This window comes from Dermacentor silvarum, chromosome 2, assembly GCF_013339745.2.
Source record: "Dermacentor silvarum isolate Dsil-2018 chromosome 2, BIME_Dsil_1.4, whole genome shotgun sequence".
In the NCBI taxonomy this organism is placed as follows: domain Eukaryota; kingdom Metazoa; phylum Arthropoda; class Arachnida; order Ixodida; family Ixodidae; genus Dermacentor; species Dermacentor silvarum.
The window spans coordinates 15,840,478-15,865,647 of NC_051155.1; the positions used below are offsets into that span (position 1 = coordinate 15,840,478).

The following is a 25,170-nucleotide window of genomic DNA, read 5'->3' on the forward strand; positions in this document are numbered from 1 at the left end:
GCATGGCAGGCGTGCTAGTCTCGCCAGCACAGAGAATGAAAGCAGCGAAAAGCAGGTGCTTAGCTCATTCGTGACTGCACCGGACCATTGTCACAATGTCTTTGTGGGACAATGTCAGCTGCACCAGCTCTTTCGAGCTGTTAAACAGTGACAGATGCGATTCTGACGAATTCAATAGCCATGAATAGCCAGTAATCACGACGTGCCAACTAGCCCAAACCGCTACCCTGTTGAGTTGTATGTTGACTTATGGGGCACCCAATTTTCTCAGAAAAACGCCACTGACAGCCCAAAGCTGTGACCAGAGCATTTGTTTTACATTGGCATGATACAGCGACCGTTCATCGTTCGCTTGAAATATAATGCAAACTGCCCATCAGTGACATCAAATAATGTCAGAGCATAGCAAAACAAGCAAATGTTATGCATGTAAGCACCGTCGCATAACTCCGAGTCGTGCTGGTATGAGCCACCAGACACCTTTGAAAACAGCAAGTGGGAGACTGTAGCACTCATTGTTAGGCTGCCTAGTTATCATTCTTCGTGCTCTTTTCACGCACAAAATTTACCTGTTCAATAAAGTAGACAGAAATAAAGACTTTGCGCGTATGGTTGTTCATTTAGAGGACGGGTAGTTTTCTTGCAGATACGCCGATGCTAGTACTGACATCATTTGCAGCTGAACGAGGTGGTTGTTTACGCTGCTGTATTGCAGGGGCCTCTGCTTGTTGCCCATTTGGGATAAGAGGTAAACAGTGCTCGTCGAAAGCTAAATAATGAGTCAGAATAACAAGACGTAATAATACACCCATGTACGTAGTCATGTTTAATTTGTGGAAGTGCCAGTGAGTGCAACTGGCAGCCTTTGAGAACTGCAACATACCGATTTTGATAGCACACAGTGTCATCGCTTCTTGCTTTTTGTGTGTGTGCTGTACAAAATGGAGAATAGTATTTCGAATTCGCATTGTCATAACTGAACTAAAGAGCAGTTTTTTTTATCCTAATGGCTTAATTAGCTTCAGGTCAGTCGTTTAGGTCCACCAGTAGAAGACGCACGAACTTGGCAACTGTGATAGGCCTAACCTATACTGAACACGATCGACATCGGCTCAAACTGTGTGTGCGGCTGGCGAGGGTTGCAATTCGTGCAGCCAACAACACAACTCCACTTGCCACCCATCACTTGCCTGTCCACACAGAACGTAACTTCACATGACAGCAACTTCTCACGCCAAACACTAGCTCCCGATCGTCGGCTCATTGACGCTGTCGTTTGCCATTCATTCCCAGCATGCTGTGCGTGTGCCACCGTTTACATCATAACACAATGTGGTCAGTAGCTGAGGAGCAAGAGCCACATTGAGTCATGTGACTCTTGTACCTCATTGGGAATATTGGTAAAGCCACATGGACAATCCCACCACTGGCTAGCTTAGAGCTGCTTGTGGCTCGTCATACAAGCCATGTGTTTGCAGATGGTGGTACGTACGGAGGAATTAACAAAATTGATTTGCAAAAAATCTGCGCAATTCTTAAGTCTGGTGCTTTGAAGAAATGATGGAAGTGTGCAGAGGAATACACCCAGCTAATTTCATTAAAATTGTTGACCTCGAAAAATCGCCTGAGTTGCCTTAAATTGCACAGAAGTGTCCCAGATTCGGTAATCTTTCAGTATAATTTGCATTACATACTACACGTGCAGCCATTTTTGTATGCAAGTAGGGTTGTGTAACAACTGGGTACCAAATCTGCCTTTCTTTCTTTTTTTCCTTACATAAGTAGGCTTGTTCATCATATATGAAAATATCTTCAGTGTAGTTTCTGGCCTTCTTATCTCAATGCAGCAAACTTGTGTGTTTGGTGCATTGCGCTGATGTTTAGTGCTCGTCAAATTCTAGGTGCTTTTAGTAGGAGCTTGCACAAAAGCCACATTCAGTCATGTGGCTCTTGTACCTCATTGGGAATATCGGGAAAGCCACATGGAAAATACCACTACTGGCTAGCTTTAGAGCTGCTTGTGGCTCGTCATACAAGCCATGTGTTGGGTTCGCAGGTGGTAACTCTAATAGTGTACATTGTTTGCTGTTGATCAACAGAATTCTATAACTTTTGCAAAGCTAGATGTCTGGCAAGCTTCACATAGTCAGTGCTCATTGTCCCATGTCCTTGGTTCTTTACAAGAGTTCCCTGGGCTCTTGCTGTGGCTCCTGTTTTGCTATTCATACTTTGCTGCCAAAAGTGGGAAAACAGAGCGGCTGAGCTGCTGATTGATTCCCCCCATCAGTCCATCAGTTTGCTTGCTGCTGAGCAAACCAATAAGTACTAATTGCCCAACAGTTGTGTGACATGGAAACAATTGTGGCACCGTCTGTGTACAATCATCTCTAGAAAAGTGCTTCAAATATGCAGCATTACATGCAAATTGGCAAGAAAACTATGTTGTGTGCAGCATTCCAACTGGCTGGAGAGTGAAATGTAGGAATTTGGGAAAAAACCAGAGTTGCTGCTTTTCAAGATGAAGGAGCTTGACTGTGGCTCCCTTTCTGTTGCAATGCAGGCAAGCTTCTGCGTGCCTTTGTGCATGGCCTGAGTGACCGGAATGCCACTGTGCGACGCTGCTGTGCTACAACTGTTGGTCACTTGACAAAGGTGAGGGTGGGCGTTCATCGCACACACGCAGTCTGCTGCTAAACTGTGTACCCAGAGTGGCTGCGCAGTCAGGCATGTTCGTGTGTTTACTTTGAGTCTTCCCTGTCTGGTGGTATTGTAGAGCAAGGGTTTGCAAACTGGCTTTCTAAAACTGAGTGGTTCCACAAACATTGCATTTGTGGGTTTCATGAGCAGACGAACCGCGTTCACCATCCTCCCTTTCCTTTTCATTTCCACGTTTCTTTATTTAGAGATTGCATCATAGTTTCAGTGTTACATCATGTTGCACATCCGCCGTACATGCGTTTTGCCACTTGGACCTGCATGGAAGATGCTAAGTGTTGTCCAATTTGCTAAGGCATTCCTTTATGCTCATGAGAGCACTCCAGAACACATTTGCAGCAGTACAGCAGAACCTTAGCGATACGATCCCATATCGTACGATTTCCCGGTGCCAACATTCGCAATTCAAAAGACAAAAAAATGCCACAATATAGCTACGCTTCTTTTTTTACCGAATAATGCGTTCCTTAAAAAAAGCAATCTTTCGACACCAACATTCAGTACATCGCCGAACTGTGATCGTATGATACGTTTTTTGATCACTAGATCCCATGTGAACAAAAAATGGTGAGAGGCATGCGCAATCAAGAGCAGTGAGCGCCCACCAAGGCATCTTCCCCGCAGTACTCGCCCGCCTGCATCACGTGAAAATGCTGGCACGCACTCAGTTTCTTCTTCTGGTAGGAGCAAATATCCTTGCGGGTCATTGCACATCGCAACTTCCTCCATGTACATCACATTCCAAGCTATCACCCCCAACCCTATTGTGATAAGCAACTTAACCTCACAGCGTGTGTGGCATAGTGCTGTTGGAAGCATACTGCGCAATAACCCAAACCCACCGCCGTTACCTGCTGCAGGAGGCGCAAAGTGAGTGTCATGCTTTGCTCTGGCAGCCTCGTATTACGGTGTTTCCCATACCAGCTCTCTATTTCATTTCGGTTTCCTGTTGCTGGCCTTAAAACAACACCACACAAAAGCAAAACCACAAAGCACATCCGGGGCCACTCGGGTCCCTCCAGCTTCACGTGCGCCAGCGTCTCGTGCCACAACGATTTTCGCCAAGTGGGCTCGTCAAAACTTCCCGCCAGAATGCCCTACCCAAAGAAGCTTCTGACACAGGCCGAATTCGAAGTGCGCAAACGTAAGCTTGGTGAAGCCGCAAAACAATGCGTGTCCTAGGCCGTTTGGATCCCGACAGCTTAGCGCGTGTTGGTGTTTTGTGCTGTAACGATTCGTGCAACGCGTCATATCACGTAGGTGTCAACTACAGTTGGAGTCTGTCAAATTGTTTAGTGACTTCGGATTGTGCATTTTCCCGGCTAGTATGTTTTCCTAACAATTTTTTCGAAAAATTGTGCACGGGGTTCTACAGTATATCCGAGATCAACTCTGTGTGGTTGTTGGCAGCCAAAGCTATCTTGAACATTAAGGATGCCGCTCATGCGTGTTATCTACGAAGAAAAGATAGCTTACACATGACATCACAGACATAGCTGCTCACTAAGGTAGTCGTCCAACATAGAGGCTAAGGATGACATCAGTTTATCATATTCACTGACGCAGGCTTGAATGTCATAGAGACAATGTCGGAACGATGCTGCCATAGCCTTGCATGTGTGTCACCTCTTATACAGGACGATACTGAAGCCTGTACAGCTTTTCTGTAGCCAGTCACCATGCCTCTCACAGTGCTCACAGTGTCTTTAAAACCAAGTGTTATTGAGTGCATGAAAGAGCTCAAGTCACACTGTGTGGCTGTCAAGGAGTACCAGGCATGGGGAGTTATTATAAACTCCTGCAACTGATAACTATCTAATGGGTGTGGGCAAGGAAAAAAACAAATACAACATTTCTGTTCACTCGTGCAGACTACTGTAGACTGGGTGCTGCTGTATCTGAGAAATAACAATAACTATTAGCAGCCTCTTTACTTTAAAAGAAAATTTGTTAATCTGCGTAAAACATTGGATTAGGATTCCATTTTTGGCATGCGACCGAAGGTTGCATGCCAAAAACTTCTGCACTGCTCTCTTCTAGCACATGTGTCCTCTCATCTGTGTCCCTTTGTAATGTGTTCTCTCCCCTTTCTTTCTCTGCTAGCTGTCAACACTAAATGTGTGCACAGATGGGGCAGGAAGTATGAGCATGATTGTCGATCAATTGGATTATGGTGACATTGCAAAACATGGTGGTGATTGCATGAAACTTGAGTTATCAAAGTACATTTTACTAGGGGTGGGCGAACACTGAATAGTAGGTTTCGAATCGAATATGGAACCGAGTCAAGAAAAAAAAAAAGCCGAATATTGAATCAAATATTCAATATCAGTAAATTAAACACAAGCTTTTATGCTTACAACTTTTGTGCAAAAAACAAGGCTGTACATGTTCAGGAGCCTAATCATGTTACTAATGCATTACTCTTATTATAAAAGAAGCACCAAATTAGTTTGCCAGCATTGATAGCTCAGTTCGTATATGAAGGTCTGGAAAAAGTTTTTATCGATAGAATGTCTGTCAAATAGAATTAGGTGCTTCTTTCCCTCTAAAACTGAAGAAATAGTGAAGTTGTCTAAAATACCCATGGGGTTTAGTTAATAGTGGGTCATACTATGCTTAGGGGGGGACACGGCTTTTGTATCGTGAAAAATTACCGAAAAATCAAATTGTTTGAGAAGCACATTGTCATGAGTAAGTGGCCGGAGGCGAAATAAAAGAAGACGAGGACGATGTGATCGGAGCGTTCGGAACGGCGCGAGGCGCGTGAGGCGCGTGAACCGAGCCATAATCGAGGCATGTCATGAGTAAGACGCCGGAGGCGAAATAAAAGAAGACGAGGACGATGTGATCGGAGCGTTCGGAACGGCGCGAGGCGCGTGAGGCGCGTGAACCGAGCCATAATCGAGGCGGAAGCGAGGCTGAGCTGGTATTATCGACGTGGCTCCGGGCCAGGAAGGTCGCATCGCCAGCACCGCTCTGGCGACGGGAGACTTGGGGGTCTGGCCGAGTCCGTGACGTTGGCCGTCCACGGTGTGGCCGTCGACCTCGACAAGTTCGGGCGAGGCTCCTGGACGAGCTGCAGCTCGTCCAGGAGCCTCGCCCGAACTTGTCGAGGTCGACGGCCACACCGTGGACGGCCAACGTCACGGACTCGGCCAGACCCCCAAGTCTCCCGTCGCCAGAGCGGTGCTGGCGATGCGACCTTCCTGGCCCGGAGCCACGTCGATAATACCAGCTCAGCCTCGCTTCCGCCTCGATTATGGCTCGGTTCACGCGCCTCACGCGCCTCGCGCCGTTCCGAACGCTCCGATCACATCGTCCTCGTCTTCTTTTATTTCGCCTCCGGCGTCTTACTCATGACATGCCTCGATTATGGCTCGGTTCACGCGCCTCACGCGCCTCGCGCCGTTCCGAACGCTCCGATCACATCGTCCTCGTCTTCTTTTATTTCGCCTCCGGCCACTTACTCATGACATGGCTCCCCTCTTCAAGAGTTTTTTTCCAAAAAACTGCTTCCTCTTGAACTTCTTTTTGGCGGCGAACTTGACTTTTGTTGTGGCTTGAGTGCTCTTCTGTGCGTCGTCTTCGCTTGCCACTCATCATCACACTTCACTGCACTGTCGCGCACGTTTCACCATTTGTTTCTGTTCACACAACACTGCACTTAATTGCTTGTAATGTTCATTGTCCCAAGCACTCTATATGAATAAACTTGCTATCTACACATATTTTACAGTACTCCAAACACAATATACATAGGTACTGTTTCAATGCTTTCTCTCAATCCGCATTTCTGAACACTGAAATCTTCCGTATGCCATTCCTAAACGGTATTCCTTTCGTATCCTACCGGTTATACTGCTCTATTTTTTCCGCCTTTTTCGGAACTCCCACGCTTCTCTACGTCCCACCTGTCTCCTTCGCTTTCTTGCTCTGGCACATTTCTCGTGCAGCTTGGAGTGGCTCTGTCTTAACTGTGGCTTCTTCATCAACTTTCTCATTGACGCACATATCTCAAGCGCACGCGTTTTCTTACGCTGCTTTCCTTTACATCTCCTTTGACTCTTCTTCCTACCCGTACGTGTTACACGTCTAGGACGATTAGGGTATCTACCAGTTTTACTCTTTTTCTTTCTCCTCGACCCGCTCCTCTTCTCATGCACACGCGGTTTCTTACGCCGCCGTGTCTTCAACCTCCTAGGAATCCTTCTACCCTTACGCATTGCGTTTTTTAGGTGGCTAGGGCGTCTATCGTCCTTCTCATTTCCCTCTGAGGTTTGCTGACTTATCGATTCTGATGCTTGGCTATCCTTGGAATCATTTTTCATTGCCAACCCCCTGTCGTTCTGGGTTGAAGCTACTTCTTCCTCTACAACCCTCGGCTCCTTGGTTACACAAACCTCGGTCGGGATGTCGCCCATCCTCATGTCATAGTCCTTCTTACTCAAGGGTTCTCTAGTCAAGAGCCTTTCCTCTACGCCATCACGGGCGCTATCTACTCTTTCTGCGTCTTCTGACGTCCTTCTGCTTTCAGGCTGCTCTATTCCACTAGTGGGTCTACTGTCTATCTTAAGCTCAGCCTCACGCTCTTTCATTTTCAATGCCTGTAACTGCTCTCGCAGCATCTTAAGCTCTCTCTCCTGGAGCTGTTTTCTTTCCTCGTAAGCTTTAGTAACTGCAGCAAGTTCTGCTAATCGAGCGGCCTCTACGCGTTTCCTTTCATCCTCAATTAGTTTGAGGCCCTGCTCCTTGCTGAGCTTCTGCTTGCGAATAGTGGCCGATATCGCCTCCCAATCCATCTCTGCAACTTCCGAGAATCAGTGACTGGGCTGGATAGAATCCGGGAACGGATCCTGGCAAGCTCGCCAATTGTGATGTTTTTTGTTGTCACTGATCTCGGGGGCGTGCGGGTGTTATGAGAGATGGAGAGGGAAGAGGCATGGCAACACAGCAAACAGATTTTATTTACACGCGAACTCAAAAACCTCAAACCAAAAACTCAAATACACACTGAACTAAAACACAATGAATAAATAAACGCTAACAAAAATGCAGCCTAATGAACTAATAAACCTGCCCTTAACTTTGCCTACGTTAGTCCTAGGCCTTTCCTACCCCAAAGTCTGGCATCACTGGCCTACTGTTGTGGCGATGCAAGAAAGTCGTTCTTACGGAGTTCGTCCTCGTTGCTCGTCTTCTCCCGGCGGGGATCTCGTTGGGCCTTTCTTAATGTCGGTGCCTCCGTCGACCGTCGTATATTCGTTGCTGCCTTTCGGTCGGTCCTTCAACTCGCTCTTCTCGGGAGCCTGGATAACCCGGTCGCTGCTGCTGACGTGGCCGGGAGAGATGACGGGTTAGGCCTAGCGACGTCCTCGGCCGCTGCTTCCGTCTCGCTCCTTTCCCGAGAGCCGACGTGGCGTTCCGGGGATCATCGAGCGTGCCGGTCTGCCGTAGAAGGGGGAGCCTCTCTGGGGTGCCTGGTCCTGCCGTGAGGAGCTGCAGCTCGTCCAGGAGCCTCGCCCGAACTTGTCGAGGTCGACGGCCACACCGTGGACGGCCAACGTCACGGACTCGGCCAGACCCCCAAGTCTCCCGTCGCCAGAGCGGTGCTGGCGATGCGACCTTCCTGGCCCGGAGCCACGTCGATAATACCAGCTCAGCCTCGCTTCCGCCTCGATTATGGCTCGGTTCACGCGCCTCACGCGCCTCGCGCCGTTCCGAACGCTCCGATCACATCGTCCTCGTCTTCTTTTATTTCGCCTCCGGCGTCTTACTCATGACATGCCTCGATTATGGCTCGGTTCACGCGCCTCACGCGCCTCGCGCCGTTCCGAACGCTCCGATCACATCGTCCTCGTCTTCTTTTATTTCGCCTCCGGCCACTTACTCATGACACACATATTCCGTTTCTATAACTCTTTTTTTTAATCTGATTCTGAAATATGAATGCTGAAAACTGCGTAGAAGAGCTCAAAAAATTTTTGTATCAGCCAACGTGGCGAAAAAATTCCGAGAAATTATGAAACTAGAGCATTTCTCAAGCCACGATATCGCCGCACGTACACAAGCAGAATGTGTACGTGCGGCGATTATGTCATTCAAGAGTCGCTGCCGAGCACTTCACACGCGGGCGGAATGCCTACTCTCGTGCGAGTAGCAGGGTACGTTCAGCTTGTCGTGCCGCGTTCCTCATAGTCGAATGCATCCGGTGATCGCACCTCGGATGTGTCCAATTCTCGTCTCGGCACTTGGCACGATGTTGCTAGACCGTCCACAAGTACGGGCAGCACCATTCAGGCACGCCGGGAGCCGCATTTTCTATCAGCAAAAGCATCCCGGGAGGTAGCCACGAAAGTGCAAGCAAAGCTAAGTTCGGCGTCTGCAACCACGTAGAAAATGGAACTGATGGGTGAAGGAGAGGTGCGTGCCGGTACGGAACAAGCAGAGGAGTTTCTGATCGTTCTAATGAGGCCCCTGAATCTGCTTCTCGGCAAATCTAAGTGCCAGCAGTGCTCCCAACCAGGACTTTCTGTTCAGCTGGGAACAAGACATGGATCAACAGCGCAAATGATACTGATGTGCGCGTTTTGTGCCGCTGTCGCCATAGAGTGGTCATCACCGCTAAAGGAAGGTCGCAAAGTTTTCAATTTAAATATGAGAGGTGTACTGACAGTTAATAGTATTGACAAAGGGGCAACAGCTTTGACCGATTTCTGGTCAATAATGAATGTCTCCCATAGAGGGTTGCATCATAAAACATTTCAGAAAGATTTGAAGGCCGAGTTCAGACCTGCCAGGGAGACAGTTGCGGCCAATATTTTTTCTGATGCTGTGGTGGCAGTGCGCAATGTTTACAGGGAGGTGGACCCTGCCTTTAATACCATCATAACTGTGGTTTATGATGGGACATGGTTGACACGGGTCCATACATCCCACATATAATAAAATTTTTCACAGGACTGGTGCTCGACTGTGTGGTCCTATCAAACCGATGCCGTGGTTGCATGCTGGGCTCCAAAAAGGCAATGAAGGCTGTGATGATTAGAAAGCATTCGCACATCGGCCAAAAAAAACACAGATGTGAACTCTGGCAGAGTGGAGGTTGAGGTAGCATTGACTCTATTCAGGAGGTCCCTTAGCAAACATGGTTTGCGATATACAAACGTTGTTTGTGATGGTGACAGTAGTCTTCGTAGCACTCTGTCAAGATAAGACTTATAGATTTATACCATTTACAAAAGAGGATTGCATTAATCATGTCAAGAAAAGGATGGGGACAGCCCTGCATGCTCTGATCACAAAAGGCAAGAGAGGGGAACCTCTTGGAGGGAAAGGTGGTCTCACTCAAGATTTAATAAAGAAACTGACAAATTACTGTATTTGCTCGATTGTAATGTGACCGCGATTGTAACGCGAGGGGTGACTTTTCATTGCGTCTATTAAGAAAAAATAAAACCACGAAAATAACGCGAGGGGTGAATTTTTGTTGTGTCCAGCAAACAAACAAAACAAAAACGTTAAAGTAATGCGCGACCACCGGATGCATATAAAGGTCGCAGTTTCACCCGAAAGGCGAAGCATCAATTGCAATAGCAAATTAGTAGAGAGCTATACGGAGTAAGGATAGTAGTTTTACTGGCTGCACAAACTTGAACACATTCGCTTACTAACTGAAATAACAAGCGTGGTGTCAGCGCGCACAAGCAAACATGAATAGATCACACTCAATGACCGCAGACAACCACTGTCAAAATGCTGTTGTAAGCAAGTGCGCCAGCAGCAGCGATTGAAGGCTCATGCGGGCTGTCGCTTCAACAGAAACTGAGCGGCGAAACCACAAAGGTCAAAGCCGTGTGGAGATCGGTTTCAAGATACGGTGCGCGCCACAGCCCTCAACGGCGCAAAGTAGAAGTACGCAGTTGCTGGCAGAGTAGAAGCCCCCTCCCTCCCCCGCTGCCTTCCCGCTTTCTTCCTTTCACGTGGGAGATTGAGTCGCCAGTTCCCCTTGAGCCCGGTCGCAAGATACGCATTTGGTGCTGCAGCTAAACGTTGCCTCCGCTCCCTCCCTCTCATCCCACCACGGCCTTTCACACGACGGAGACGTCGTGCTTGCTCTCTGCCGTGCGTTCGCTCTCTGTGAAAGCGCGCGTCCCTCGTACTATCACTCACACATTTCACTTGTTGGTTTAGAATTGGGTGCATCATTGCACTTCTTAGTCAACTTGAATTTCGGTATTCGATTGTAGCACGAGGATCGACTTCAGTTAGCAAAAATCTGGAAAAAAACTCACGTTACAATCGAGTAAATATGGTACTATGGCATGGCTCTGTGTGACAATGTTGAAGACATGCAAAAGGCCGTGATGGCAACATATCACATAACATCTACCGATGAAGACCCCCCATCATGAGCTCTGCCCGCAGGGACCCCAAAGTTGGTGCCAACATCAGGCCGCAGAAGCTGAGAAGCTTCCACCCCCTCACAAGTACCGGCTTGCAAAGCACGTTGCTGATGCATTGCTGCCCGTGTACCCACACCTTTCTGACGTGCAGCTCCTCAGCTGTTGCCTAGAGGAAAAAAAACCCTGAACGCTGCCGAAAGCCTTCATTCGGTCATATGGTCAGTGCTGCCAAAAGATAAAAACGCAGCATTAGTTGCGACAGAGTATGCAAATACAATGCTGGGGCCCGCCATGCTTATTCTGAGTATCGTGCAGCAGTTGGACTGCAACCGGGACAACAAAAAAAGTCAAACGAGGCACATCAAACTAAAGGCAGGGCACTCAAGAAGCCGCGCACTGAAAAGGACACAAAAGCCTACAACCCTGTTGCATTTTGTTAATGTAAAATCGAAGGTACAACTTTGAAAACCTTTTTCTCAAAACGATTTTTCTTGCTTCCTGCTTTGCTTGTTCCACTGATTTCTTCGTGACCGCAAGGTCTATTTCAGTTACGTTTTTTCGCCTATATTCCTGGATGTACTGTTCAGGGCATGACACTCTTGCTTTTGCAGTTTGACTTTACTACAATTAAAGGGCCCCTAAACCACCTCAGATATTTTTTGAACATTGCTAGTAAACAGGCGCATCGAGTTCAGAATGCCGTCACGATCAACGATGCCAAATCGTTGCATCGTTGGCATCGAAAAAAACAATGCCGCAGAACGGCATTGGCCACAAAACGAAAAAAACAATGCCGTCCTCCTCCCCTTGCCTTTCCGGTAACCCCAACGGTCGTCATGATGTCAGCAGGGGGAATCTGGTGATGTCAATGGCGGAAACGATGTCCATTGGTCGAACAAGAACCTACGACTTCCGGTTTGTCTGCTAGCAGGTACGCGCACTCCCTGCTCGTCCTCGCCGTGTTGCTCGCTTGTGCGCGCTTGCGCATAGGTAATTACAGCCCACAACGCAAGTGCCTAATCGCTCGCGTTCCAACACAGTCGTGCTTAGCGGTCTCATTAGCTGCGCGAACAGAGTGCGACAGTGTTGGCCTTTCCAGGCGTGCGCGCAACACAGCGTCTATAGCGCCACGCTTCGCATAACACGCGCCGGCACCGCAGCAACAGCGGGTAGCCAGAGAAGCGCCGAGTTCACGTCCACGTTACCGGCACGCTAACTCGCCGCACGCTGTTTGCCATTTGTGGGCCGCCGTTCGACAGCGTTTTTGCTCGCGAGCGACGAGATTTCCTTGCCGTACGTAGAGAGGATGAGACCGGGACTCATTTGTGCGGCAGCCTCACCGCCACTGATTGCTCGACGGCGCCGATATCGTCGCTAGGCCTTTTCCGGTTCTCTTCAAAGCTAAAGCGGACGGTGCTTCTAAATGAATTACCGACGCTAACAAGCCGCAATATTTTATTATCGTTGTTATCGCTCTTCGCAATAATTGTACACAAAGAAGAAAAATACGCTGATATTAGCGGCGCCGTCGGCTACGATGCGAGCACAGCCGAGCCGGTCGTCTCCCGTCGGTAGCCGTGCACTCAGCTGCAGCCGATTTTTTCGTTGCCGGTGGCAGAGGCGCGCAGCTTCACGGTCGTCGATTGGCCCGTTGATCGTGCAGCGGGCGGGGCGCCGGCCGAACTGTCGTCTACTTCGGACACCTCTCGCGCTGCCGACTGGAGGCTGTATCGTCGTCCGCATATGTGCCGCTAGCATGGCTAGCGTGGACGTGCCTTAACCGGAAGTAGGCAGTGTTTTGAGAAGCGCGTTGGCGATGACGTATGTCACGTGACATTTGGAGCAGCAATCGGCGAGGAGGAGAGACCAGCCGTAGCGAAGGAAAGAGCGAAACGAGCGAGGGCCATTTTTCGATCATCAAACACGTGTAACTCCGCTATTACGGCACCATTTCGAAAAATTCTCGCAGCTACGTGTTCGTTCTAGACTCGTGCACAACTGCAACACCGCAACTAAATTTCGACCTCTGGGTGGTTTAGGGACCCTTTAACGATTCCACTACTTGCTCACAGCCTAAATGCCTGTAGTATACTGTAGTCACCTCATAAAAAATTAGAACTAAAAAATTCAGTAAAAAAAATAAGTCATGACCTCAACTATTCATCCTGGAACACAGTGCTTGGAACAAAGCCAGAAGGAGAAAAATATTGTACATAAAATAGTTCTAAAAATATCTTCATAAAATTTCTACAGTAGTACTACCACAAAAACATTGCTTATAAGTCTGCCAATTTTCATAAAAAATCCACAAAGAAATAAGGAAGTTATCAAATGCCACATCCCCCCTTAATGGCAGTCTTGTATTGCTCAGAAAGTATTGCTTTTCAGTTTCCTTCCAGAAAACGGGAGGGTTTTTCCATTTTTATGGCAGACAAAAGTGGGGAATGTGCATTATGTCACTCAGCACCACTCCGCGCAGTCATCAGCGCCAACGGTAAAGAGTTCTCAAATCGGGAGGCCCATGGCAAGCTCGCTTAACATTCGCAGCGTTGGGGTCCACAATCGACCAGCCGGCAACTACCGCAAGCACGCATGCCAAGTTCGTCTGTGCGGGTAGAGAGGTCCAAACTGTGCGAATGAGCGTGCGTGAACACTCCACTTGCATATCCGAAGCAATCAGAGTGCCTTGCGGTGGCTAATTGGCCCAATCTTCAGACATGCTTCCGTGCTTTCCACACTCACTGCTTTTGTTGTTCCCTCTGTTTGAGAAATGCAGAAAACACCTGTGTACTTAAATTTAAGTGCATGTTAAAGAACCCCAGGTGGTCCAAATTAATCCGGAGTCCCCCACTACGGCGTGCCTCATAATCAGATGGTGGTTTTGACATGTTAAACCCCATGATTCTATTCCTCTGTTTGCGTAGCGTTAATCATTTCAATCGGTTCAGTCGACCTGGTCAAACCTTTTACCGATAAAGATCATGGGCTGTGGGAACACTGCGTGTGTCAGAGCACCGGACATGGCCGGGTCCCTCAGTTAAGGTAGCGATATTCGATAAATTTAATATTAGAAAAATCCAATATTTGAGAAATTGAATATTCGAGTGTTTGCTCACCCCTATTTTTTTACCATTATCTGCAACTCGACCAAGGTGCGATAGGTCATTGCTGCTAATTATGTAAATCTAAGTTTAATGTGTAAATCCAATCTATTAAATTTTTAGTAGTAGGAGTTCGGTTTTATTTATTTATTTATTTATTTATTTATTTATTTCACATACCCTCAAGCACCAAGGCATTGCAGAGAGGAGTGGGGTACAAGCGTAAAACAATAACAATGATTACTACAATTTATATAATGCAAGTGACATGTGCAGTGGACGTAAAAAAAATTCATTAAGAAATCAAATAACAAAAATACAATGAAATTCAAAATATATAAACCTGGCAGCATCTGAACTGAACAAAAGGGGAAAAAAAAGAAAAGGCAAAACGGTCACGGGGTCACAGTTGAAAAAAGCAAACAAGGTTTGGCGGAAAAGTGCGCTACCTTCGATTGATACAATATCATCAGGAAGGTGGTTCCAGTTGTCTGTTGTATGTGGAATAAATGAATATAAAAACCTGTTTGTGTGGCGAGAAGTGCCTCTTTCTTTATGACGGTGATCAACTCAAGATGATGGATAAGTAGGTGCTAGAATGACCTCACTGCTAAGGATATGATGATGAAATAGTTTATGGAAAAGGCATAAGCGAGAAACCTTTCTGTGCAGTGATAGAGATGGTAAACACAAGTTGCTTTTCATGAAAGTTATGCTATAAGTACGATCGTAGTTTGAGTAAATGAAACGAGGGGAGTTATTCTGAACCATTTCAAGAGAATTAACAAGAGTAGCATTGTAAGGGTCCCAAGTAGCAGCAGTGTATTCCAACTTAGATCGAACTACAGTTTAACCTGCTTATAAAGAACCTCGATATAACGAATTACTGGATATAACGAAGTTTTTCTATTCCACGCCGTTACTCCATAGAAGCACATGTCTTTGAGACCTCTACGTAACTAAGTGGCAGCGGGAGACCCCCTCGAAATAACTAATTTTCCCCGCCGACAACCTACTGATTTCACCCCAAATTTTGTCATTTTTGCGCGAGCAGCAACCGGAAGCACCTTCTTCGCCGCGATGGAATGCAAAGCGGCAGCGTCGCGCTTGGCGCGCTCGAATTCACGGCGACTGCGAGGCGAGAGCGAGCGCACGTGTGCGTTCATGCGAGCGTGTGCGAGGCAGGCCTGCATCTCTCGACCTGGCGATCTTGCTGCCGCGGGCGTGACCTTTCCCCCTCCCTTCATTCAAACCTGATCCTGCCACTTGCTGCAGCTGGCCTAACCCACCAAGCCGGCACTCTCCTTTTCCTGTTGATGTTGCCGAAGGACAAAAAAAAAAAACATTTTTTTTTTCACCGCGCCGGCAGCGCCACGCTTTGGTTACTGCGCAAGTCTCTGCGCTTCACTTCACTAACCTGACACTAGGTGACACTATACGACGCTACGATCGTGTCGCTCGCTCTTCGTTTCCGACGCCTCGCGCTCGTGCGAAACGGCACGCGTCCACACACCCAGTACCTGGTGTGACGTTCCAAGGATGAGTGCTTCAACGAAGAAACGCGAGATATTGACCGTGTCTGCAGTTCGCTTTGAAGATAAGCCCGCGAGGGCGCACACTTTTTTCACATCACAGATCGCTTTCAAGATACGCCGTAGCCGAAGCAAACGCCTCCCTTTCTCGCCCCCCCCGCCGTGCCCAGCGCGTAAGCGCGCTTCCCCCCCCCCCCCCCCCCCCCTCCTTCTCCCTCGCGCGTGCGAGATTGAGTCGGCTGACCCCCGCAAGCTTTCACTCGCACACACAGGGTACGGTGCGCGGCGACGATGTTGCCATGTTTGGGCTTCACACGGAACCTCAAAACGACGTCCACGGTGACGGCTCAAATGTGCTTCTCAATAAAATGTGCTTCTGCGCGGTTACTACTTCGACGGCGACAGCGAATTTGCATGCCCTACCGGCAGCTTCTCCGCACTACCGGAAACTAATCTCGAAGGCCATGCTTTTGTGTGCAACAATTGGCAACAGCTGTACGAGCAGGAAATACGTCCTGGTGGCCATGTTATAAGTTCACTCTCGCTGGCGACTGTCGTCCGGGCGTCGCAAGTCTTCGCACATGAAATTTTGCCAATTTTGTGCCTGTGCATGTAGAACAAGAAAAATAGTACGCACTAACCGTTTGGTGGGCAATGAGCAACTACGGCTTAAGCGGTCAGCCAATACATGAGGTTCAATGGTGGCTGGGTGGGGGAATCATCGTGACTACGTTTAAACCGCAATTAGTACGCATTAAGCGGGTACGTAATAACGCGGTTTGACTGTATTATACTTACTTCGTATAACTGTCTGCTAATTTGCTGTCGCAATCGATGCTTCGCCGTTCGGGTGAAACTGGGACTTTTTTGTTCATCGCAACTTTAGTGTATTGGGAGTAAATCTTGAGAGATAGTACATGCGGTAAGCGTTTCTCTTTCGAATTTTCGTGCTGAACCTGCATGTAACGAAATACTCTTTATAATGAAGGTTTTCGGGAATTTGTCAATTTCATTATATCCAGGTTTAACTGTAGTGTTTTATACAATAGTAGTTTCAGTGATGAAGGGGATTTGCTAAAGCTTTGCCGCAAGTAGCGTAACATATGATTTGCGTTATTGATTATGGAGTCAATGTGACATTTCCAGGATAAGTCAGATGATATAGTTACACCTAAATAACGGTAGGATGAAACATGTTCCAGCTGGATGCGCACATAATGCGTCTTGTAACAGTCATCAGCTTGCATTTCTTGGTGTTTAGTTCCATGATCCAGTTTTTGCACTAAGTGGCGATGTTATTTAGATCAGTCTGTAGAATTTCTGTAGATCACTCTGTACAGCACACAGTCATAGGCGTATAGGTGAACTGAAGGTGTTGTTAATGTATATTAGAAAAAGTAAGGGACCTAAAACAGAGCCTTGAGGAACTCCTGATGCTGCGTTAGTTAAGGGTGAATCATGGCCGTTGATAGAAACATACTGTCGACGATTAATTCGGAAATATTCAAGCCAACTAAGTACGTTATGGTCAACGTTTAAAGAAGAAAGTTTCTGCATAAGCAACACATGAGTAACCTCATCAAAAGCCTTCGAGAAGTCTAGAAAGGCGCAGTCGATTCTAGAATTCTTGTCTAATATAGAGTGCAAGCGGTGAGTAAAAAGAAATAATTGAGTTTCACAAGAAAACGAACGCCTGAAGCTGTGTTATGATGACGTAAAGAAAAAAACTTGCTTCCCAAAAATTAAAGGTCATCATCATCATCATCATCAGCCTATATTTATGTCCACTGCAGGACGAAGGCCTCTCCCTGCGATCTCCAATTACCCCTGTCTTGCGCTAGCGTATTCCAACTTGCACCTGCGAATTTCCTAACCTCATCATCCCACCTGACTTTCTGCCGTCCTCGACTGCGCTTCCCTTCTCTTGGTATCCATTCTGTAACCCTAATGGTCCACCGGTTATCCATCCTACGCATTACATGGCCTGCCCAGCTCCATTTCTTCCGCTTAATGTCAACTAGAATATCGTCTACCCCCGTTTGTTCTCTGATCCACACCGCTCTCTTCCTGTCTCTTAACGTTACTCCTAAGATTTTTCGTTCCATTGCTCTTTGTGCGGTCCTTAACTTGTTCTCGAGCTTCTTTGTTATCCTCCAAGTTTCTGCCCCGTATGTTAGCACCGGTAGAATACAATGATTGTACACTTTTCTTTTCAACGACAGTGGTAAGCTCCCAGTCAGGATTTGGCAATGCCTGCCGTATGCACTCCAACCTACTTTTATTCTTCTGTAAATTTCTTTCTCATGATCAGGGTCCCCTGTGAGTAATTGACCTAGATAAACATATTCCTTTACAGATTCTAGAGGCTGACTGGCGATCCTGAATTCTTGTTCCCTTGCCAGGCTATTGAACATTATTTTTGTCTTCTGCATATTCATCTTCAACCCAATTCTTGCACTTTCTCGATGAAGGTCCTCAATCAGTTGTTGTAATTCCTCTCCATTGTTGCTCAATAGGACAATGTCATCTGCAAACCGAAGATTGCTGAGATATTCGCCATCGATCCTCACTCCAAATCCTTCCCAGTCTAAGAGCTTGAATACTTCTTCTAAGCATGCAGTGAATAGCATTGGAGAAATTGTGTCTCCTTGCCTGACCCCTTTCTTGATAGGTATCTTTCTACTTTTCTTGTGGAGAACCAAGGTAGCTGTGGAATCATTGTAGATATTTGCCAAGATATTCACGTATGCCTCCTCCACTCCTTGATTACGCAATGCCTCTATGACTGCTGATATCTCTACTGAATCGAATGCCTTTTCATAATCTATGAAAGCCATATAGAGAGGTTGATTGTACTCCGCAGATTTCTCGATTACCTGATTGATGGCATGGATATGGTCCATCGTAGAATATCCCTTCCTGAAGCCAGCCTGTTCTCTTGGTTGACTGAAGTCAAGTATTGTCCTGATTCTATTGGAAATTATCTTGGTGAATATTTTATACAATACTGAAAGCAAGCTAATGGGTCTGTAATTCTTCAGTTCTTTAACGTCTCCCTTCTTATGGATAAGTATAATGTTGGCGTTCTTCCAGCTCTCTGGTACACTTGAAGTTGTGAGGCATTGCGTATAAAGGGCCGCGAGCTTTTCAAGCATGATATCTCCTCCATCTTTGATTAAATCTACTGTTATTCCATCTTCTCCAGGCGCTTTTCCCCTGGTCATGTCTTTCAAGGCCCTTCTAACTTCATCGCTAGTTATAGAAGGAGCTTCTGTATCCGGTTCATCACTATTTCGAATGGAAGAAGCTTGGCTGTTTTGGCTACTGTACAGGTCAGTATAGAATTCTTCTGCTGCTTTTACTATGTCATCGAAATTGCTGATGATATTACCATGCTTATCTTTCAGTGCATACATCTTGCCTTGTCCTATGCCTAGTTTTCTTCTTACTGATTTCATGCTGCGTCCATATTTTACGGCTTCCTCAATTTTTCCCACGTTATATTTTCGAATATCCCTTACTTTCTTCTTGTTGATCAGTTTTGAAAGTTCAGCGAATTCTATCTGATCTATTGAGTTGGACACTTTCATGTTTTGTCGTTTCTTTATTAGGTCCTTTGTTTCTTGGGAGAGCTTCCCTACAGGTTGCTTTGGTGCCTTACCTCCCACTTCAATTGCTGCTTCTGAGATCAGCCTAGTTACGGTTTCATTCATTAGCTCTATGTTATCTTCATCTTCCTGTTCTAAAGCTGCATATTTGTTTGCGAGCACCAGCCTGAATTGGTCTGCCTTTACCCTTACTGCCTCTAGGTTGGCCTGTTTCCTCTTCACTAATTTCACTCTCTCTCTCTTCAAATTGAGAGAAATCCTAGACCTCACTAACCTATGGTCACTGCACTTCACCTTACCTAACACTTCTACATCCTGCACTATGCTTGGATCGGCAGAGAGTATGAAATCTATTTCATTCCTTGTTTCTCCATTAGGGCTTTTCCAGGTCCACTTTCTGTTGCTGCGCTTCCTGAAGAAGGTATTCATTATTCGGAGCATATTCCTTTCCGCGAATTCTACTAACATCTCTCCTCTTGCATTCCTAGAATCGATGCCGTAGTTGCCAATGGCTTGCTCACCAACCTGCTTTTTCCCCACTTTTGCATTGAAGTCGCCCATGACTAAAGTATACTGAGTTTGCACCTTTCTCATTGCTAGTTCAACATCTTCATAAAACTGTTCTATTTCTTCATCATCGTGACTAGAGGTTGGGGCATAGGCTTGTACTACCTTCATTTTGTACCTCCTATTCAGCTTTATTACGACGACTGCTACCCTTTCATTAATGCTGTAGAATTCATCAATGTTGCCCGCTACGTTGTTATGCACTAGAAATCCTACCCCGGATTCTTTCTTATCTGGAAGACCTCTGTAGCAGAGGACGTGGCCGTTAGTCAGTACTGTGTAAGCCTCACCAGTTCTTCTAACCTCACTAAGGCCAATAATATCCCAGGAAATGCCTGATAATTCTTCAAATAGTCCTGCTAAGCTAGCCTCACTCGAGAGGGTGCGCGTGTTGAACGTTGCCAGGTTCAGTTTCCATTGGCGGCCTGCCTTGACCCAGAGATTCTTAGCACCCTCTGCCGCGTAGCAGGTCTGACCGCCGCCTTGGTCAGGTGCTCCGCAGCCACTGGGAACTGAGGGCCATGGGTTAATTGTCGGAGTCATGAGGGAGGTAGTGGCCGAATACTGCACCAGGGAGGCCAATTCCTGTTCTGGTGAGGGAGTGACTTTGATGAAGCTTAGTGGGCCTGCCTAGTTTGGTTGCACCTGAACTAGTATAGCCCCACTAGCTCTCGGCAATATGTATTTTTTTTTCTTTGCCGGTGTCAGGCACCACTCCATGCCTGAAAATGTAGTGGAATGGAGCAGGATTCGAACTTACGACCTTCAGATTTGAAGTCGGGTGTTCTACCTCTACTCCACGCCACCTGCAAAATTAAAGGTATGACTGTACAATATGTGCTCCATCAGTTTGCAAGGGATACTTGTTAGTGAAATGGGTCGATAATTTAATGGATAATGTTTGCTGCCTGATTTATGAACAGGAACCACCTTCCCAATCTTCCAATCAAAAGGAAGGATACCATGATCAAGCGACTGCTTCAAGAGTTTAGCCAAAAACAAAAATGAGTAACGTTTAGTTTGTTTTAGAGTTGATACTGGCAGTTCCACAAGACAAAGAAAGCTTTAGCGAGTCGATTGAGTGTACTATTCCAGAGTGCGCGAACACGATAGGGGACATCGAAGGATAATCATGATGTGACACATTGTCAACTCGACATGAAGAAAAATTGTCCGAAAAAAACATTGTTAAACACTGAGGCGCATTCTTCGGGTGGTATAGGTTCATTTTCAGAATTATTAAGAGAAATAACACTGGTTTCCGTCACAATTACACTTCTCCAAAATGCTTTGGGATTACCTAATAGGAGGGCTGGGAGAGTGTTAGTAGAGTAATAATCTTTGGCGTGACAGAGTGCTGCGCGGTACTCGGCTTTAACGTTGTGATATGCTTCCCAGGTGACTTTCTGTTCTTCGTAACTTTGCTGAACAAAACAAACGCCTTTTTTTATTGGAAAGGTGCTTTAGCTCTTTGTTAAACCAAGGTGATGCTTTATCGTACTGTATGCGTCTCATTAGAAAGTATGCAGTGATAAGCTGCGCGACTTTATTCCGAAATAGAACCCAGTTTTCTTCAACATTTCGTGTGTCAAAATCATTGATGTATGCGTCACAATATGTGCATAGTTCCTGATTAATAATATCAAAATTCGCGTTTTTATAGTTGCGGATAAGGTTTTATTTGTTTCGTGTGTTGGGAAAAGTACATGTTAATGTCGAAATGAAGCAGTGAATGGTCGCTAAAACCAGGCAAGTACGTGAGTGTTGAGATGACAGAATTAGGTCTAATGTACTAGATGTTCCTGCTCCAATTCTGGTAGGCTTAGTTACCATCTGCGGGAAATAAAGCATGCACACTTGTCTAAGAAACCCTGACAGTGCGACGAAAATGGGTTAAGTAGGGGAAGTCCATCCGACCACGTGATGTTCAGATAATTAAAGTCCCTTGAAAGAATTATTGGTGAGGAAAGATACCGGCTACCAATAACATTTACGACATCATGTAAGCCATCAACGAAACTTGACATGGAATTCGGGGGGCGATAGCAGGCTCCTAATATGATTCGAGTATTTTTTTTTTTTTAGTGTAAGACATGCCCACACTATTTCTAGATTTCACTCAGTGTCTACACGAAACGATGGGGTGCCATGCGCTACTGCTATCAAAACACCACCACCCTGCCGATCCTCCCTGTCACAGCGATACACATCATAGGCCTTGTTCAACTGGAAAAGTTGCATACCGCGCACTCGGGGGGTTAGGCCATGTTTTTGTTAGCACAATTAAATCAGCATCACATGAGGATATAGTAAAGACAAGTTCATCACTATGTTTCGTGATGCTCGTAGCATTAGTAAATAAAACCGGAACCGATAAACATGAAGAGGAAAAGCCATCACTTCCCCTCGTCGATTGTTATTTCGGTGTACACTTGGGATAATGTCTTTGTGAATTGCCATGGTGTGAGCGTGCACGTGTGTTAGAGACAGGTCCAATATTGTCGTTGGAATCACTATTGGCACTATCACTGCTGTTGTTTAAAACAGGATTGCGACTTTGTTCTCGCACGCTACCGTTACTGCAGTCATACGTATAGCACGTGTCATTAACAAACAGTTTATCATATCGAAGGTGGTAAGGAGGCGACTCGGGTAACGAGCAAAATTAATCAAACATTTGCGAGCCTGACGAGTAGCAAACAAGAAATCTTTGGTTACAGATATGTTACACGACCTGAGTTTCGAGTGCTGAAAGAGGATGTTCTGTCGAGTTTTAAAGTTGTAAAACCTGACAATGAGCAGTCTGCACTTATTTTCCTGGTAGGGTCTACCTAAGTGGTGTGCTCGTTCAATTGCGTCTGAGGTTAAATTACTATTAAAGTATTATGTTGAAAGGCCGATAATTTTTTCTTCACTTTTGCTCCATATGATTCGTTATTATCAGTTACACCCAAAAAAAACCCAGGTTGTTGCGGTGAGACCTGTCCTCCATTTAGGCGAAAGTTGATGTCATTGTTCTGTCGCGTTATATCGCAAATAGATTTCTGCGCGACATGAACACCAGTTCTGGCCTCAACTTTTAGCCACCTTTCGCCCATCAAGGCAAACTTGTTTTCTAGCGATTTCTGTGTCTCCTTGACTTCGCTTACGGTGGTCAACAGATCCGCCTGTCCCTGAGTGAGACTGCTCGTCTGGCTTTTCAAGTCTTTTAAAAGCTGTGAGATTTCTTCTTGAGAGTTGTCGTCAGGGCCAGGATTTCATTTAATGACACCACAGCAATGCAATTGGCATATTACAAAAAAGCATTCGTCACTCAAATCACACAATACTTGGGGGCACGGGAGTAGCAGAAGACTGCTAGAATGTTTAGCGCAAAGGGAAGTGGCATTACAGACCTGTATGAAGTGGAAGGAACGAATGTCAGCCATATCGGCTGTATCGCCACTCCTGTGCCCACTGAAGCCGGACTGTAGTGCGGGGACCTTTTATAAGTTCAGTTGGAACTTATGTTCTTGTCGATGGGGCTGTACCAGTTTTCCAGAGAAAAGTGCCTCCAGTGGCATCGGCGATCAGCGAGGGGTGGGCCACTTTAGGCGCAAGCAGGTAGGCGGCAGGGGGGCTCTTGCAGAACCGACACAACGGCCAAGGAATCCCATGAACCAAGCCACAGCTTGTATGAAGTGGAAGGAACGAATGTCAGCCATGTTGTCTGTAGCGCCACTCCTGTGCCCACTCGTTCTGCCTCCAGTGAGGGATCGAATCTGTCCTTGCAACAGAGCTCCATACAGCAGAATCTCGATGATACAAATCTCTCAGGATGGTAAAAAACTTCATATCATCCGAAATTTGTGTCACCCAAAAACTTTAAAAATCTGGAATTTTTAAGGGAGGATGTGGCAATAAATGGCTGACTTGCTCAGCATTTCCAATTTTTTTCCGCAACCTTCCTTAATCTTATGGCGAAATATTTGGAAGAAAGATGCAGCAGAATTTCAAAAAATTTCACTTATTATATTGTTGTCTTCAATATCAAGAATGAAATCGGGTTTCAGTAGGTGCAATCGCATGAGCGCGGCTCTCTGCCAACGCAGCGGTACAGTGGAATCTCAATGATACGAATCTCACGGGGTCACGCAAAATATTCGTATTAGCCGAAATTCGTATCATCAAAACAATTAACACTCGCTAAATTAAAGAGGTGGAGGTGAACTCACTCAGGCACGCGCACGTAAAAAGCATTTACAGTAAAGATGACTTATAACGTAACTGTTTATAGTGCAGAACTGGCTACAACGCGGCCTTTTCCGACTCCCATTTACCCTCCCATAGAACTCCATGTATACGCATACCGCTTACAGTGAAGTCGCGTGAGATGAAATACCGGTTATAATGCGGCTTCCGCTGGAAAATCTCGCCGACAAGGGCGGTAGCGAGCACGCGTCTCAACGAATCGCGCCCACCGACGGGAGAGGAGATCAACGAGGGTGATGCGGAGGAGGAGCATGAGACGTGGAGCATGAGTCCAAGGGCGATAAAATCGTCGCCGCGCGCCGTATGTGCGAGTGAAAGCGCGCCTTCACGCATGGAGAGCGAACGCACAGCGGAGAGCAAACGCGACTTCCGTCACGGCTGGGCGCGCCAGTCGAGCCTGGCCCTGCTTCCGTCGCGCGAAAGGCCGGGGAGGGGAGGGGGGGGGGGGCGACACTGTGCTGTGGGGCACCAAATGCGTATCTTGCAACCGGGCGCAAGGGTAACTGGCGACGCAATCTCCCACGCGAAATGAGCAAAGTGGGAAGGCAGCGCAGGAGGAAGGGGTAGGGGGGGGGGGGGCGGCTTCTACTCTGCCAACAAATGCGTTCTTGTACTTTGCGCCTGTGCCGGCTGTCGGGGTTGTCGCGCGCACCGTATCTTGAAAGCGATCTCCACACGGCTCTGACCTTTGTATGCGCTGTGCTTACGCCGCTCAGTTTCCCTTGAAGCGATAGACCGCACTTCCCCAGGCCTGTGTGGGGAAAAGCTCAAAAGCAAGAAAAGCGCCACCACATCAAACTCTTCGCGCCCAGTCACGGCCTCCGCCCTGTCCGGCGTCGCGTCCACGCCTCCGCACCAAAATAGAAAAGGAGAAAGCACGTGACTGCGCGCTGTTCTCTTTCGTGGCCGTCGATGGGGCGGCGTTTATTCGTATCAACCGACGCGGGTCGAAAATCGATTCGTAACAACTGTTCTCTAGCACGTTGCAAAG

General features: G+C 46.8%; 1 protein-coding gene across 2 annotated transcripts in view; it reads left to right on the forward strand.

Annotated features, from left to right (window-relative positions):
* LOC119441336 (proteasome adapter and scaffold protein ECM29-like) overlaps positions 1-25,170 on the forward strand; it is a 345,050-nt gene that overhangs the window by 234,556 nt on the left and 85,324 nt on the right. For both annotated transcript variants that reach the window (XM_037705954.2, XM_049661154.1), the window contains exon 34: positions 2,561-2,652. In XM_037705954.2, coding sequence (XP_037561882.1) covers positions 2,561-2,652 — 92 coding nt within the window. The remainder of the gene's footprint in view (positions 1-2,560; positions 2,653-25,170) is intronic.